Here is a 15,125-nt window from a genome sequence, read left to right as displayed (position 1 = left end):
AGAAACTGGAAGCAAAATTCTGAATCCGTGCAACACAAGGAGCAAGATAAAATCTATGGCTGCTCTTGAAAAAGATGTCGTGGCACATCCCAACATTTATACAGATCTGTAATCAACTACAACAATGCCCACAGGTTCAGGCATACAATGTTTTGTGTTCCCTCAACTGGCAATGAAAATGTTATGCTGAACTGCTGCTGTAAAATTATCATCTTGACTTTTAGCACCATTCAAATCCTACCTGGTAGACAAAGATTGTATTGACAAGATTTTGGTCAGGTTGTTCCGGCATGGAAGGTTTAAAATTTGTTCTGCAAGGCTATTACAAAAAGTAAAACAAAAACCTACCTAAAATATACCACAATCAAGTAATTTTAGCTATATAAATACATTTAAAAATCTGTTGTTTAAAACAAACTGTGCTTTTTTAGAAGCTTTGCTGAAATTAGATGCTTCTGCCCAAACTTGGATAACTCGGCCTAGATCTCAGGCTGTTTCAGGCCAGCAAATAATTCATTTCACAGCCAGTTTATATTCCCAGTGCACAACAGAACAGACTGTCATTTCTTACCCCATTGCTTTCCCCGTGAATAAAGTAAACTTTTCCAAAAGGCATGGATTTGTCCACACCCGAGCTTGGTTGAGGAGACTGAGCCAAACAAGTCCAAGCAGTTTGGGTAGAAGTAGATGCATTTCAGAAGTACGCTTCAGATCTGAGGCCACTAAGTGCTAACAGAATATTCATGTAAATTCCCTTAAAGGTGCTTGTGGTATTAATAGCCACTCATCTATTCAGGTAAGAAAATAATATGTTCACTCATCTTTTAAAAAATGCAGTGTCCCCATCCTTTCCAGGACTCACTGCTGCAAACACATCACTGACCTACAACAGTCACTGGGGTTCTGCCCCTGATTCAACAAAGGTCACGTTTCACTCAAGTCCCTGAATACTGAAAACTCTTTTCCTGAAAGTAAGCCTTGCATTCTGCTTGGTACATCCATTCGGCATGCCCAGACTCTGCAGCTCCTTAAATCTGAAATTAAGTGGCTGAAATCTTTCAAGAATTCAAACTTTCACCACTTTCCTTAAAATCTGGCTTTAAACTGATTCAGTTACAGTTGTACCAACCTGAAAGGGACTTCCTTACCTGGATTCAAGTCTATTTTAGACTAACTTGCAGTGACCGCCGATCAACTGAAACGTCACGAGTACAGGGCAGAATTAAATCCAGGTAAGCATGGTCCATTGAGATTGATTTTTAAAGTATATATTTAAACAAGTTTAAAGCTCTGGTGGTGTCACTTGGAAACAGATAAACCTCACCCTATTGCATCTCTGTGAACTATAATTGAAAGGATTAGGGCTTCCAAAAAATCTTAATATAAGAAACATTTGTCAGTCAGCAGAAACCTACAGTTTACTATAAGTTATTCAACAATATTCAATATAGGTTTTACTCACAAGTATTAACGTGGTTATTTGGAAAAAAACATGTAAAAATTCCTGTTCTGACAGGTTACTCCACCTACCTTGAACATTGTTTTTTCTAAAACGAGACTGCTGTTCTACCTGACTTGTTTTGTCAGGAGCAAAAGCCAGTCTCACATCTCGTTCTCCACAAGCACTATCATCATAAAGCCAAAGCTAATCAATCGATTTCAGAGACACAGCTGAAGACAGAAAGCTGAAAATTAAACAGGCAAGTGACATCACAGCAAAACCAACAAATTATGCCAGTGAAAATCTCCTCCTGTGCACACATTTCAGATTGGTCCTCCTACTGCAGAAACTACCAAAAAGTGCAATACACAAAAAATAAAAATAAATTTAAAGAAAAAAAAAAGTCAACTATAAAATTCACCTTTGGTAGGGACAAAAGCAGTTTTCCCAGCATGTCTTAAGACCACCTCATATCATACCCTATCCTACCACTGTGCCTTTGAGCTGCTGTCAGACAAAGGCCATCCATGTCAAGCAGAAGCCAGCCAAGGATCACATACTTACAGCAAGTCAAAGCCAGAGCTGCAGTGAAGCCTCTCCACTGAGGAAAAGGCGCTTTAGTCTCCCTTTGAAATACTCATTTAGAATCCACTGAAGCCGCTAGGAATGGTAACAAAAGCAGGGGACTGGTCAAACCACCAGAGCAGCCTTGGACATGAAGGTGACCCTCACTTTCAGAAGAATAAAACTGCAAATCAATCACAGTGACACTAAAAACTCCTGCCCAAACCAGCCCAGCTTCACTAGTGGCTCCCTCCAGCCCCTCAACCCCAGCCCCCCAAACTCCCTCCTTCCCCCAGACAGCACCCCCTGGCCCAGCACCCACTGCCCCAGTCCCCAAAGGCTCTGCCAGCCTGGCTGGTTCCTGGGGCCCCACATGCCAGTGACAGCCCACGGCTTGGGCAGCACAGCAGAGCTTCCCACTAGGAGGCTGAAGCCAGGTGCTGGATGTCCTCCAGCACAGCCAGGGACTTCCAGAGTCTCACCCCTCCCAACTCAGGTCCCTGCCAGACTCGGTAAAGCTATGGATATGCACTGCATCCAAACGGAACTGTCCGTGCGAGTCCTGGAGACCTCAGGAAGAATGCAAAAACTGCTGGTTTTTTGCTTTGGGGACTTTCCCACAGGCTTTGGCTACACTAACAGAAGTGAGAGGCGCGGGCTCCTTCAGCAACCACAACAAGAAGGTGCACATTCAGTCGGCCTGTCATGTTCCAAAACAGGCCTGCACTTGCTGATCTGGCTGCACGCCGTAAGCACACCTCAGAAGTGCCTGTCAGTTCATCCGTGGCACAGCTAACAGCAGTTCAAGGTACCTTTTGCTTCTGCTTAGAACAACCGACTTGCAGAACATTCTAGCACAACACACAAAGATCAAAGCAAGGTATTTCAGGTTTCATACACAATGCAAAGCTACGATTACTACAGTATTTAATGCACACCAATAGGAAAAGTTCCTAAAAAATACTCATGCAGTTTTTGTGCCATGGGTTAGGTAACGGCTATTTCGTAGAAATAGATCCAACTGGCTCCATTGGAGCAGCAGTATAAATATTCAAAATAGAAGTAATAATAGGCCCTGATATGAAACTTCTCTCCTTTTTTTTTCCTTCCGCTAATCTGTCCCTTCTGTCAGCAAGGACACACTCTGCTTAGGAGCAACTGCATCTCACTACAAGAGTAAGTTGTGTTTGTGGGGTGGCTTTTAGTGACACAGGCCACATAGTTGCCAACACTGTTTGATTTAAAGAAGTATTTTAGGCATTTTAGTGGTTATTATTATTATTCATCTCATGACCAACAACATCAACAACAACAAAAGAAACAAAAACCCAACAAAGGAAGGTACAGTGGGCTTCCTAATGCAAGAGGACGTCCCGCGGGCACAGGTACAAGAAGGCTGCTCAAACAACACCTGCAGAGCTCAACAAGTAGCAACACAACTGTTTTCCAGAACGAAAAAGGACAGTGCAGACACATCACTGACTCTCTCTACCACCTGTCCCTGGACCCCTCCTTCTTCTTGCCAAGGATCCCCCCGCACACGTTGTTCTCCGAGGCCAACAGGACAGGGCTCTTTCCACAGGACTCCGCTGACAATCACGGTGCAAGGAGCTGCCAGTGCCTCCGAATGTTTAGCGTAACAAGGAAAGAACAAAAATCAGGTACTGAGCTGTATGGAAATCAAGGGTGTAAATATTTTCATTTACAACATTTTGCCAACAGAAAATTCGAAAAGTGCAATTGAAATGAAAAATGGCTTTTTGTCTGTGAATGGAACACGACTCTCTTCTTTTTTCTTATAAGTTGGAGTTCTTTTTTTGCTGATATAGTTTAAAGTTTGGTGTTTTGTTTTCTTTTTCCTTTCTTTCTTTTATGTAGGGTTTGCTGTACCTTTACCATTAATATTTGCCACTGTTTGTACCATAGACAAAAACATTCACCTAGCTGGTAGTCTCTTAATACATGTCATAGTAGAACATATACAAGAAAGAGGAAAAAACATACAAAACGGATCAGAAGTGATCAGTGCTTAAAGCAAATACAAGAGTTGTAGTGGCAAGAATCCACAGTATCAATACATATAAACAAAGCTGTGATGGTGCTTCTCAGGGGGTAGAATCTGCCTGCATATTAATACAGAATTATACAAAATCTAGTTGGGATACTGGAACAATGAATAGCTAAACTTTCACAATAACTTAAGATCTGTGAGTAAGTCTGCATTGAAGATATTCCACGTGTGTCTTCCTCCCAAAGGAGGGCTGATGAATCCACATGATCTGTTATAAGTTCAACTGCTTAAGATGACAAGTATCTGGCCAGGTCCAGTGTATTCTTTAAAGAACGGCAAATTATGACTTCAGTAACTATGTCTGTGCAAAATATGCCTCTTTCCTCTTAAAGAAACCAGTGTCTGTAACTCATTTAGAAAAGTTTCGATACATACTTTTGTCCTTCTCAGAACGAATAAGACAGAAACAATTGAATCCCCCCAAAACAAGAAATCTGATGAAGCAGAGAAAGTTCTGACCTTCCATGGCCACGTGCAGACCATTAAAAACCAGGACACCTTGGTAGCCCCTCCTGGGCTGGCAATCAAACTATTGCTTGGAAATGTCATAAACACTCTAGGAATAGAACTCCAAGGTTCGTAGTAACATGGTAGCAGTGTTTACCCTTTGTATCCACATTTAGCTTGCATTCCTCATCACACTTGTACAAGATTCATTATAGCAAAAAGCCATCAGCTGTTGCCTTGACAAACTTCTTTTATCCATTTTTATGCTGAGTATCTTGAATTGCATTTCCATTTTACATTGCCCTGTGACCTTTGGATTGTTACAGGAGACCCAGCGCTCAGGAGAAGATGCAAGGTTGATCTCTGGCAAGTAAAGAGAAGAACAACAAGAACAACTCCCCCCATCAAAACAAACAAACAAAAAACAGCAAAACCAAAACTAAAAACAAACAAACAAAAAACCCCCACAACCAAAAAAATTCCCATGATTCTTCATGAGTCAGCCCCTGTACGACGTACCCTCTTCTGCATTGTAGCAATAGTCTTAAGTCATAAATTAATTAGTCTTCCATCAAATAACTTAAAAAAAAAGAAGGAATTGTAGCAGACCAGTTTTGCCTGGCTTAATGCCAGTTAGCAGCCAGTTCATCGAATCCCAGTCACACTGTTCAAAAATTGAGCTAGGAAATGACATGAATGTTGACAAAAAACCTCTTCACATCGATGCAGGATTGTTCCAGGTTGTGGGGGCCAGGCAGAGGGCAAACCTAGATGGGGCCACGGGTCCTAAGAACAGTGAGCAGGACGTGTGTCACGACTCGGAGGTGCACCGCATTCAGGAGATGCCAGCCGTGGCTCGTATTGCACAGGTAAGAAGGAAGCTCCTCCTGACAGTCTGCCACCTGCATTAGTGATCTCTGCACATTGGCAAGTTCACAAAAGTGAAAACATTGAACTCTGTCATGATGGAGAAACACAGGAAGATGCCGTAAAGGGAAAGGCACACACACCCTAGCTTCTTATCCAGTTTCCATTTGTTCATGTGGACACCAAAAACCTACAACAAACACAGAGTAAGGCACCACAGCAGGAACATTTTGAATAAAGTGGTAAATCCACGCTTCAACTACAGGAGCAAGGAGAGGGCTGTCCCCTTACTGATGATGATCGGCTGGGAGCAATCACAAACCAAGTTCTGCAGCAAGTGAGCTGACCACAGCTGCAGTAAATCAGAACGGCAGTCAGGGAAACCACCCTGACTTAACATGACTTCAGCTCAAGTTTCTCCAATGAATTTCATTTCGGCCAGAACAATCCCATTTAATTCAATTAGAAATTTAAAGGCCAGATTCCCTTTTCATCACTCAAAATGTTTCATGTGCTCCTCTGCATCTCAGTCTAGAGTCACACACTCTAAGACTGTGCTTGACTTTGCACAGTTTGCTCTGACCGAAGATTAAAGTCTCGTGTATGTGGGAATTGTTCTAGTACGTAACACACAGGACTCCCCTCTATAGCACCTGGTCTCAAGATTTGGAAGATGTCACATCATTCCTCTTCTCTCTATCATTTCTGGGAAAGGTCAGGGAATATGAAGCCCTGCTTTCAATAGAAACATTGTCATGTCCAGGCACTATTTTTCCTGGACTGCATTATATTGCAGAAGGATCCTACAGAGGACCAAGCACCCTGTACAGCATTTTGTCTACCTGTCCCACAGGAGAATAGACCTCATCATGCATCAAGGGATCTGCTTCAGCTCTAGCATAAAAATAACTAACGATTAATGGATCTCCCAGGCTCCACCCATGACATACAAGTACAGGAGTGTCATCCTGTGACTGCTGCAGAGTGTCAGATCAAGGTCTTAGGAAGTTTACAGCAGCAGTGACTGCTCCCATCCCATAACCACAGACTTTGCAAACACCATTTCAGCTGGAGTTGAGGAAGGAACAGGTGAAGAAAATGTCTATAAAAAGCTCTCTTTTGGAAATGAAGAACAAAAGACTATATACATACTGTGACAAAAACAGATGCCAGCAGGAGACCAACAGAATAGATAAGTCCTCTGCTGTTTAACCGAATCTGTAAAAAAATGAAGTTTTTAAAACCATCTCACAATTTCAAGCAACAATATTTCTCTCTGCTGACATTTTCATAATCTTGAACTGCTGACTTGTTAAACACTCGCTTGCAAGTTGTAAATGCTGAGTCAAACCATTACATGACAGATTATTTTGCTTACTCCCTGCTTTGCAAAAGAAGAAGAAGCGTTATTAGAGGAGCATCCTTAGGACCTGACAACATTTGAAGGTGTTCTACTCCTACATGGGCTTTGCCATCACTTGCACTCACAAACATCCCCCCCCATTTGCAGAGCTCTGCTGCTGCCTGAGATTTCCTGCTCCCTTCACATGTTTTAAAATAGTGGCTTACACAAATGGCACATTTTCCTTCTTTACTGATTTTTGACATAATAAAAAAGGCTACAGCCATGATGATCGTTTATTCACAGAGATATACCAGGATTTCTTTAGGATATATGCTGTAAGGGCATGGATTTACAGCAGGACCATTCTATTCCTATGACCATTACATGTAGAATGCAATATTAGCACTAGACTGACTGTCCAGAGAAATGAAGGATTTGGATTGCTTCAGGGCATGAAGGTCAATTTTGGGACTGTCTGCATTAACTGAAGGTGAAAAATGTCATGATCCCACAGCCACTGAAAACTCCAAAGACAGACCGGTTTAAAAAATCCTAAACTAACTCTGTAGCTAAAACACAAATTAAAGCCATCTTCCCTGCTACCCCAAATGAACAGCAGCTGGCTAGGAAAGACAGATACTATTTTGCAATAAATTCCTGTCTGGATTTTGGTCAGGAATTTTGTTTGACTAGTGCCAGTATCTGTAAAAACTCATAGTATGAAATGTATCAATTGGAAAAGGATCTACAGGAAAAGGAAGCAAATGAAGAAGATGGAATTATTTTAGCATGGAAAATGTCTGAATTCAACCTGAAGTGCAGACACTGCTTCTCTGTTACATCTTCAGCCTCCATAAAACCAGCAGACCATTCCAAGGGCCTCTGTGTCTAATTTGCTGAGGACTGTGCTTTCAAAGAGAAATGTTTGGGGCTGCTTTCTTTGGACTACCTGCAGGGCTCTTCCTTGCAGGTCATTCAGGGGAATAAAAGTTCCTATTAAAGATTATTCAAAAGGAGAAAGCGTATGCTAATTATTTACGGCAGCTTTGCAAATGTAACAGCAACACAACTTATGCTGTTCCTATGCAGGCAAAGCAACCACCAACTCCCCCTCTGCAGGGTTACTGCATCAAAACACTTGAGTTTGACTCCAGCTTAACAGTTCTCAACTTGGGCCAAACAAGCAACATTCCTGGCCTGGGATCTAGCCCAGCTCCCACTGCTGGGCAAAGCAAAGAGCTATTAATTAACCTAAATAGCAAGAACTTTCCTGGCAGCCTTTCCACATTTTCTAACGTCACAGGCATCTGTCTGCTTCAGAAAGTGATCCTACAGAATCATGAGTTGTTTTTGTACAGTACTGATAAGTGGTTTCGAAAGAGCTAAATGCAGACTAGGCTGAATCCCCACTGTTCACATATGCCTTTGTTCTCTCATTTTACTTCTCCATTTGCTTAAAGGATCCCTCCATTCTCCACACGAGCCAAAGTCTGCTGAGCTCAGACTCCATGTGCCAGAGGAGTGATGCTGGAGCAGGTCTGCACCAGCACCTTCATTGCTCTGTGCCAGCCAAATCCATTTGTGTGCACAGGGGAATTCCACAGCACGTATACTGCAAATTCAGTGCAGCTGGAATTATGGAATTACACCCAGCGCCCACCTATGGAATCCATCTCCCAGCCATCCCAGGGCCTTGGGAACAGTCTTACATCAATGTCTGACTGTTCCAACTGTCTTTCTGGGGTTTTTTATTCCCTTCTCATTGTTTTATAGCCCTTCTCACATGCTGTCTTTGTCCTCTTCTGTCCCTTTTCTGCCTGTTGTGTGCCACAAAAGGGAGATGTCATGCATACATCACCTCCTGAAAAATCTGTGGAATTCTTCACAGCTTTTCAAGTACTTTGAGCTCACTAGCAAAGTTTTTTTACCCAAACAGTTGCACTTTTTCATCCACAAATTCCAGCTGTCATATGTATCCAGTTTAGCCAAATGAGCTTCCTGACAAGCCCCTTCTTTTCCTGCATTTCACTTTGGACTACATGCTGCTGTCTCACAAAGGTCCCATCAGACTACAGCTTTGAAAACACACACTGAAGTGATGAACTATTCCACTTCTGTGATCATCACTGCAGCCTACTCCATTTCATGATAGACTTAAATGTGAGCACAGAAGCTCAGAAGATTCTGAAATCTGGAATAAAAGCTTAAGAAAAATGTGTCCTTGATCTGTCAAATCAGAGCAGGAATCAGTCAAGAGGCCCTCTCATGAGAAGGGTGGCATTTCCTGCAAGAGGCAATGGAATACCTTTTCTCAGGATATGTGACAATGCGGAAGTTCAGGGAAAACAAGGCCAGCAGAACATTCAAAAGTTGCAGTACGAAAGGAGATAATTTCAGGTTTTGGCAAAGGCCAGAAAAAGAGCCTCAGCTGGAGTCTTCTTCCTTACAGAAGGAAAAACCCAGTTCTCTGTTCCTTTAAGAATAGGAAATGCCTCTCCCCCAGGAGAAAACTGTCTGCAGATAAAGCACTCCCTCATATACAGCAAGGAGGAAAAATCAACATTCCCAAACTCTCCTTTGAGGTCTGGCTTATATCTAGGGGCTAAAGTGAGCCAGAAGAATGCTGTTCTGACTGATCACACACGTGAGGTTTGTGCATTCCCAGTCTCCTCTGTCAGACTGATCTCTGTGCTGCCTGTGCAGCAAATGCAAAGATGCTGCCACCAGCTCCAGCCACGCCCAAGCTGCTGCAGCAGGAAATAGGTAACCCAGGTTGAGGCTAAACAGCAGAGGAAAAGCGATGGAAATAAAAGTCTTCAGTTCTGTTCTGGCAGTTGCTGAAGAGGAAACAAGGAGTTACTGCCAGAACCCAGACTCGTTTTGCCTCAGGGTCCCAATACGACAGAAATTACCCCAGTAAGGAGTTTTAGAAGGATTCTGCTATCTTTCCAGTCCCTCAGCTGAAAAACCTGCAGGTACTCTGTATGTCTGGGGATCCTTTTCCTGCAGTGCCTCTGTCTGGCAGCAGAAATTCAGTCTAAATCCTGCATTCCCCAGGTCTTGCCGTGAGACAGAGGTCTCAACCAACTGGAACTTCAAACATGTGCTGCATTCCTGCATATCTAAATGGAATTTCCTTCTTAAATCTCTTTTAAGACTCCTAGGGGAGCAGCATCCTGGGTTTGTTCTGTATCACAAAATTCACTTTGCAGAGGGTACCCACCTGGAATGCTGCACATGGACAACAAAGGTATCATACGGGAGATGCAGGGGTTACAACTGGAGAGAATTCCTGTGATGCCTGGAGATTTGGGAAGGACACTTTTGTTCTACACTACAGCACAGTCATCCTGATCTCCCAGGGACCAAATACCCTCACTACATGCAAACTACTCCAGGAAGCTGGAGGGACTAGATAGTGGCTTCAGCATGCACCTGCTATGCCCATCCATAGGTTTTTTGGAATCTGACAATAAACAAATCCATTAATACCTCCCAAGTTGCATACTGCTGCTGCAGTGATGCCAGCACATCACGGTTTACTAAAACTAAATGAAATGAGAACAATGTGAACAAATGTAGGACTTACGTATGATCCATAGTTCACTGCCAGGGTCTGCAAAGCCCATGGAAGGCCCAGGCCAATTAAAATATCGAAAACATTGCTTCCGATGGAGTTGGAGACAGCCATGTCCCCCATACCTGCAGGAGTGGAAACCACAGACAATCAGACACGTCTCAGAACAGTCTTGCAACTTTTAACCTTTTAAACTTGTTCCATACTGCCATTAAGAACCTGCTAGCTGCTTTAAAATAGCAACACAATTTATATCCTTCTTTGTTCTTGTTTTAAATTTCAGGTTCAGGAAAAGGGCTCTGTATATTTTCACACGCAGGAGCCATCTGTGCTACCCAAACAGAAAGAGAACATAAGGAAACACTTGCACAGCAGTATGACATCCCTGTGATGAACCTACCTTGCCTTGCTACGATAAGGCTTGCCATGCAGTCTGGCACACTGGTTCCAGCTGCCAAGAACGTGATGCCCATGATCACATCTGGAATTCCCAGTGTGTACCCAATGATTGTCACCTAAGGAGAAGAAAAACTGTCAAGCTGTTTACAAGGACTGGCATCCAAGACCGGCTTGGCCCAAATCTGCAATATGCTGTGAGACAAGAGTGTATCTCTCAGTACAAACTGACACTTCCTTTAAAGAGAAGCAGTGACAAGGTTTTTAGGTGTGTCAAAGGCAGAGGACAGCACTCACCTGCTATGTACCCTCTTTGGTTAGTTGCTTCATACATTTCACCCACGATTTTCCTGACTAACCTGGAAAAGAGACTACATGGTGGCCCACTAACCTGTGTAACCATCTGCTGATCCTGGCTGAAGTTTGCAGACATTATTATTTACAAATGCTAGCTAAGCAGACACTAAAACTGCCCTGTGGCTCATTATACTATGAAAATGCTATATGCAGTGACTGCAAACAATTCCTATTAGCAGAGAGAAGATACCTTTAATTTCTTCTTCCCTTTGCTATGCAGCCTATGATAAATTAGCATTCTTCAAAGTGATTAATATTTTTAAATTTGGGGTGCCTTTGTCTAATGACACCCATTTCCTAATTTCCAGATTTCATCACTCTTTTCAATTCCCTGCAGCAGACTCCAAGCAATGTGAACCATAAGTCAGAAGCAGCACAGTGAGTCTGTGTTTTCTTCTCTGAATGGGGACAGGTTCAGCAGAAATAGAAGCAGACATAAAGTTTCTCATCTGAAAACTCAGGGGTGTAGAACTTCCTGTACGTCCCTCTAGGCTGACAAACCCCATTACTGTTTCTTCTCCCAGACAGTGGTTTCTGGTTTAGTTGATACGTACCATCCACACCATCATGTAAGAAAAAGCTGCAATCCAGAGGGTAGAAGAAGCAAAGGTAACCATGAACCATTTTTCCAAGTGGGGTTTGTTACAGTTGGGCACTGTGAAGTACAGGACAAAACTCAAAGGCCATGTGAAGACCCACTTCAATATTTCTATCTTTCCACCTGTAAAACAACAACACAAAGGAAACAATCACAATTCTAGTCTGCTATATTCCAGGATGTTTTATTTTGTTAATGTGCCCAAGGAAGATGCCAGGGACCCCTCAGCCTAACTGCTAAGCAAACAGACAATGACAAACCATCCCTCGTTCAGAAGATCATGGTGTGATGGCAGATGGAGGGCAGAGAGAGGCACAGGAGCGTGAAGTGACTGCCTGAGAGTTTAAGCAGTGGGTCAGAGCACATGTGCTCCCTCCCTGGGAGGAAGGAAAGGGGCTGGCTCAACACCGTCCCACTGAGGGAAGAGCCCACCTCTCTTCCCAGCAAAGATAGGTCCTAGCCACAGACACATCTGACCTGCACTCAGGCAGCAGCCTTGACAGCAGCCCCACCATCCTCAGCTTCCTCCACAGTCAGCAGAGATCCATCTCTCCAGAGGGTGAGCCATGTTTTGGGGGCAGGAAACACTGCTCCCTCTCCCCTCTGACTGCAACAGCAGCACAGGGCCAACACAAGAGCTGCAGTAAAGGTGTGCCCAGCCCCAGGAGCCTGCACACTGAGAGGTTCCTGCTGCTTCCCAGTTCCTCAAATCTGTTCCCTGTGACCAGGACCCTCACTGCAAAGGGCAGGCTGATGGGAGCTCTCAGAGACACGTGTGCCTCCATCTGCAATGCTTTCTGGCAATACCCAAACAAACACAACGTAAGCCCAGGAGCTTCTTACTGGGAAGGTCAAAAGGTGTGTATGGCCCTTCATGGTCATCATCGTCATCATCTTCTTCCTCCTCCTCGTCGTTCTCATTGTTCTCGTTATCCTCATTCTCAGTCTCGGTCTCATTCCCGGCCTCGGCCACGTCCTCGTCCCGCCGGGTGCCGTTCATGCCCCGCTCCGCCGAGTTGCTGGGGCCTGTTCCATTCTCAACCACGTGCTTGACAGGGATTTTAATTGCCACTTCGGACTCACCATTCGTGTAAGTCCTGCTGTTGATCAGCCTTTGCCTCTGTAAATACAGGCACAAAGTCTTGCTGAAAGATAAAGTTTTTTAAATTTGATTTTTTTTTAAGAGAAAGGGAGAAACAGAGAAGTAGAGACAAGTAGAATTCTTTAAAAATTAGGCTTTAAAAGCAAAAGGGGTGAATTTCAATCAGATGCTTGTCTGCAGACCACTAGACAAATCTCATATATGCAACTTTTATAAGAGAAGAACTAGTGGCTGTGGAATTGACTCCAGGAGCACTCCAAGACTAGGGACAGACTAAATGCAGATTCGGGGGAGTACCATATCATTAAACAAGTGCAAGTGCAGATCAATGCAGGGGGCACCCCTGTGAGCAACAGTTAGAGGTAACACAACCAAATAACAACCTGAAACTTGTTCTGCTAAAATTTCCACTGGGACAGATATAAGGGATGACTTAATAAAGTCAATGTCAGAAGGATAAAATATGGGAGAGCGCTATCAGGGATCCAGAAGAAACACAAGAATTCCCTTTCAACCCAAACACTGCTACAGGAAAAAGCAAAATCAGAAAGAGAAGGGCTGGTGAGGGAGACAAAAGACACACCTCATTGATTAACATGCGGCTGGCCATGGAGAGACGTGTTTTGGGAGGGAAATGGCTGGTTATCATGATTCGGAGCCCAGCCTCGGAAAAGGAAAGCTGGTGTGGGTAGGCAGATAGCAGCTCATCAACCATGATCACTGAGGCTTTACGGTGGAAATTTCCTGCATCCAGGGAAAATAAAGAAATTGAGGTCTTCTTCCAGCAGTCTCCTCCCTCTGGTCTATATGGCTTTCAGAATCATAAACCTCCTGCGAGGTACCAGTGCAAACAAAAGCTGCATCCTGGGCTTGCAGCTCATGGCTGGGAATTGCCACCAAACCCAGCAGCAAGTGCATGTGCCAGGGTGGCCCAAGGTATGGGAGCAAAGGGACCGATTTCAACATGGCAGAGCTGCTTCTTAGGCTAAATTGGTGCCTCAGGGCAAGGGGAGGTGTTATTCCTGAGGACAGGTGCATATAAATCCCAAGCAGTCACTGCACATGCTTGTTGAATGTTTCAAAGACCAAAAACCCCCACTTCAAATACAGTTTAGCACATGCCTGCAAATGCAGATATTGCTGCTGAGCTATGGGACAGGGGATTTTTTTTTAAGTTGAAGAAACACAATTATTTTTATACGTGATCATACTGAAGTTAGACAGGAGCATATTTCAGCTAAAGTGAAATACTCTTAAAGATCACTTGCATGGCAAAGCTGTGCACATTCAAGACAGGATGTGTAGTAAGAGCACACTACCCAGACCCACACAGAGTCCCCACCCTGCCCTCACTAGGGGAAAAGTGTACTCTGGTCTAAGCAGGGCCTCTTTCTCTGCTCAGTTGATGCCCCTTTGGAATGGAGTTAAATTTAACGGGAGATGATATCAATGGGCACTCAGAATGATGCAAGTGAGAGAGTGACTTACTGGAACAGTTACCTTTCTTTAGTAACACCACTGTGGCATCGCAGTTGCTGTTGTCGTCCATTTCCGTGTTATTTGCTAAACCATTCACCATATTTGCAGAGTTTTTTGTCTTTCTCTCAAAGCAGTGATGTATGGTTGAGTTGTACCTGCACGAAAGAAACAAACTCAGGATGTACTTTTACTTCATGAGTTTTCCTTTCCTAGACTTGTATTCTGTGCAGTCCAACTAAGGGAGGGAAGAAAACTCCTCTGGCTTTAAGGAGTATGCCAGAGCATAGTAAATTGTACACCATGCAATCTCTCTGTACCCAGAAGGCTATGAAACATAGAAGCCATGAATCCTGAATGACATGTATGCTTATGCATTAGGTGTGATTATTATTCTGTATCATGAGTAATCATTGCTTGTCATCATCCAAGCTTATTTTTTATCACATAATCACACCTGAGCATGTGTTGTTTTACCTGAGATGACCCCCCACAGAAACACAAGGCCATATGCTCAGTTCATCTCTACTTTGGCAGGGAGAGGAATAATCCTTGTTTCTAGGAGTACCCAGGAGCTGACACAAACATGAGCCAAGGGTCTCATCATGGTACTCAAAGGCAAGGGTAGAACCCCTGTAAACACTTGGCCAAGGTACCGAACCGGGGCAACGACCTTTCCAGTTAGATGCAAACAGGTCTGAAACATCTCTTCATACTACAGCATTGTTTTCAGGGAAAAAAACAATAATCAGACAGTACAACTGTCTTGCTGGTCCACTAATTGTTGCAAGGGTGAAGCTACCCACCATGTGAAAGTTTCTAATTATTAGAAGTGAGATGAATTCTGACTCGTGTTCCTGTCAGCCCAGTAGAGTATTTACTCT

The 15,125-nt window shown here is 43.6% G+C and overlaps 1 protein-coding gene across 2 annotated transcripts in view; it reads right to left on the bottom strand.

Moving 5' to 3' along the window:
• Positions 1-4,248: 4,248 nt before the first annotated feature.
• The window catches only part of SLC24A3 (solute carrier family 24 member 3), a 105,015-nt gene continuing 94,138 nt past the window's right edge, over positions 4,249-15,125 (bottom strand). Inside the window, exons 10-17 of one of the 2 annotated variants that reach the window (XM_027896837.1) lie at positions 14,254-14,399; positions 13,349-13,509; positions 12,507-12,783; positions 11,620-11,786; positions 10,713-10,827; positions 10,325-10,437; positions 6,543-6,608; positions 4,249-5,580 (exon numbers count right to left, since the gene is read on the bottom strand). In XM_027896837.1, the coding sequence (XP_027752638.1) occupies positions 5,431-5,580; positions 6,543-6,608; positions 10,325-10,437; positions 10,713-10,827; positions 11,620-11,786; positions 12,507-12,783; positions 13,349-13,509; positions 14,254-14,399 (1,195 nt within the window). In that variant the 3' untranslated portion in view covers positions 4,249-5,430. The remainder of the gene's footprint in view (positions 5,581-6,542; positions 6,609-10,324; positions 10,438-10,712; positions 10,828-11,619; positions 11,787-12,506; positions 12,784-13,348; positions 13,510-14,253; positions 14,400-15,125) is intronic. The other variant, XM_027896838.1, reaches the window with a different exon arrangement.

This window comes from Empidonax traillii, unplaced genomic scaffold (genome assembly GCF_003031625.1).
Source record: "Empidonax traillii isolate 1590-97213 ecotype Southwest subspecies unplaced genomic scaffold, ASM303162v1 scaffold517:size446157, whole genome shotgun sequence".
NCBI classification, from domain to species: Eukaryota; Metazoa; Chordata; class Aves; order Passeriformes; family Tyrannidae; genus Empidonax; species Empidonax traillii.
This window is presented reverse-complemented; position numbering and strand designations above follow the sequence as displayed.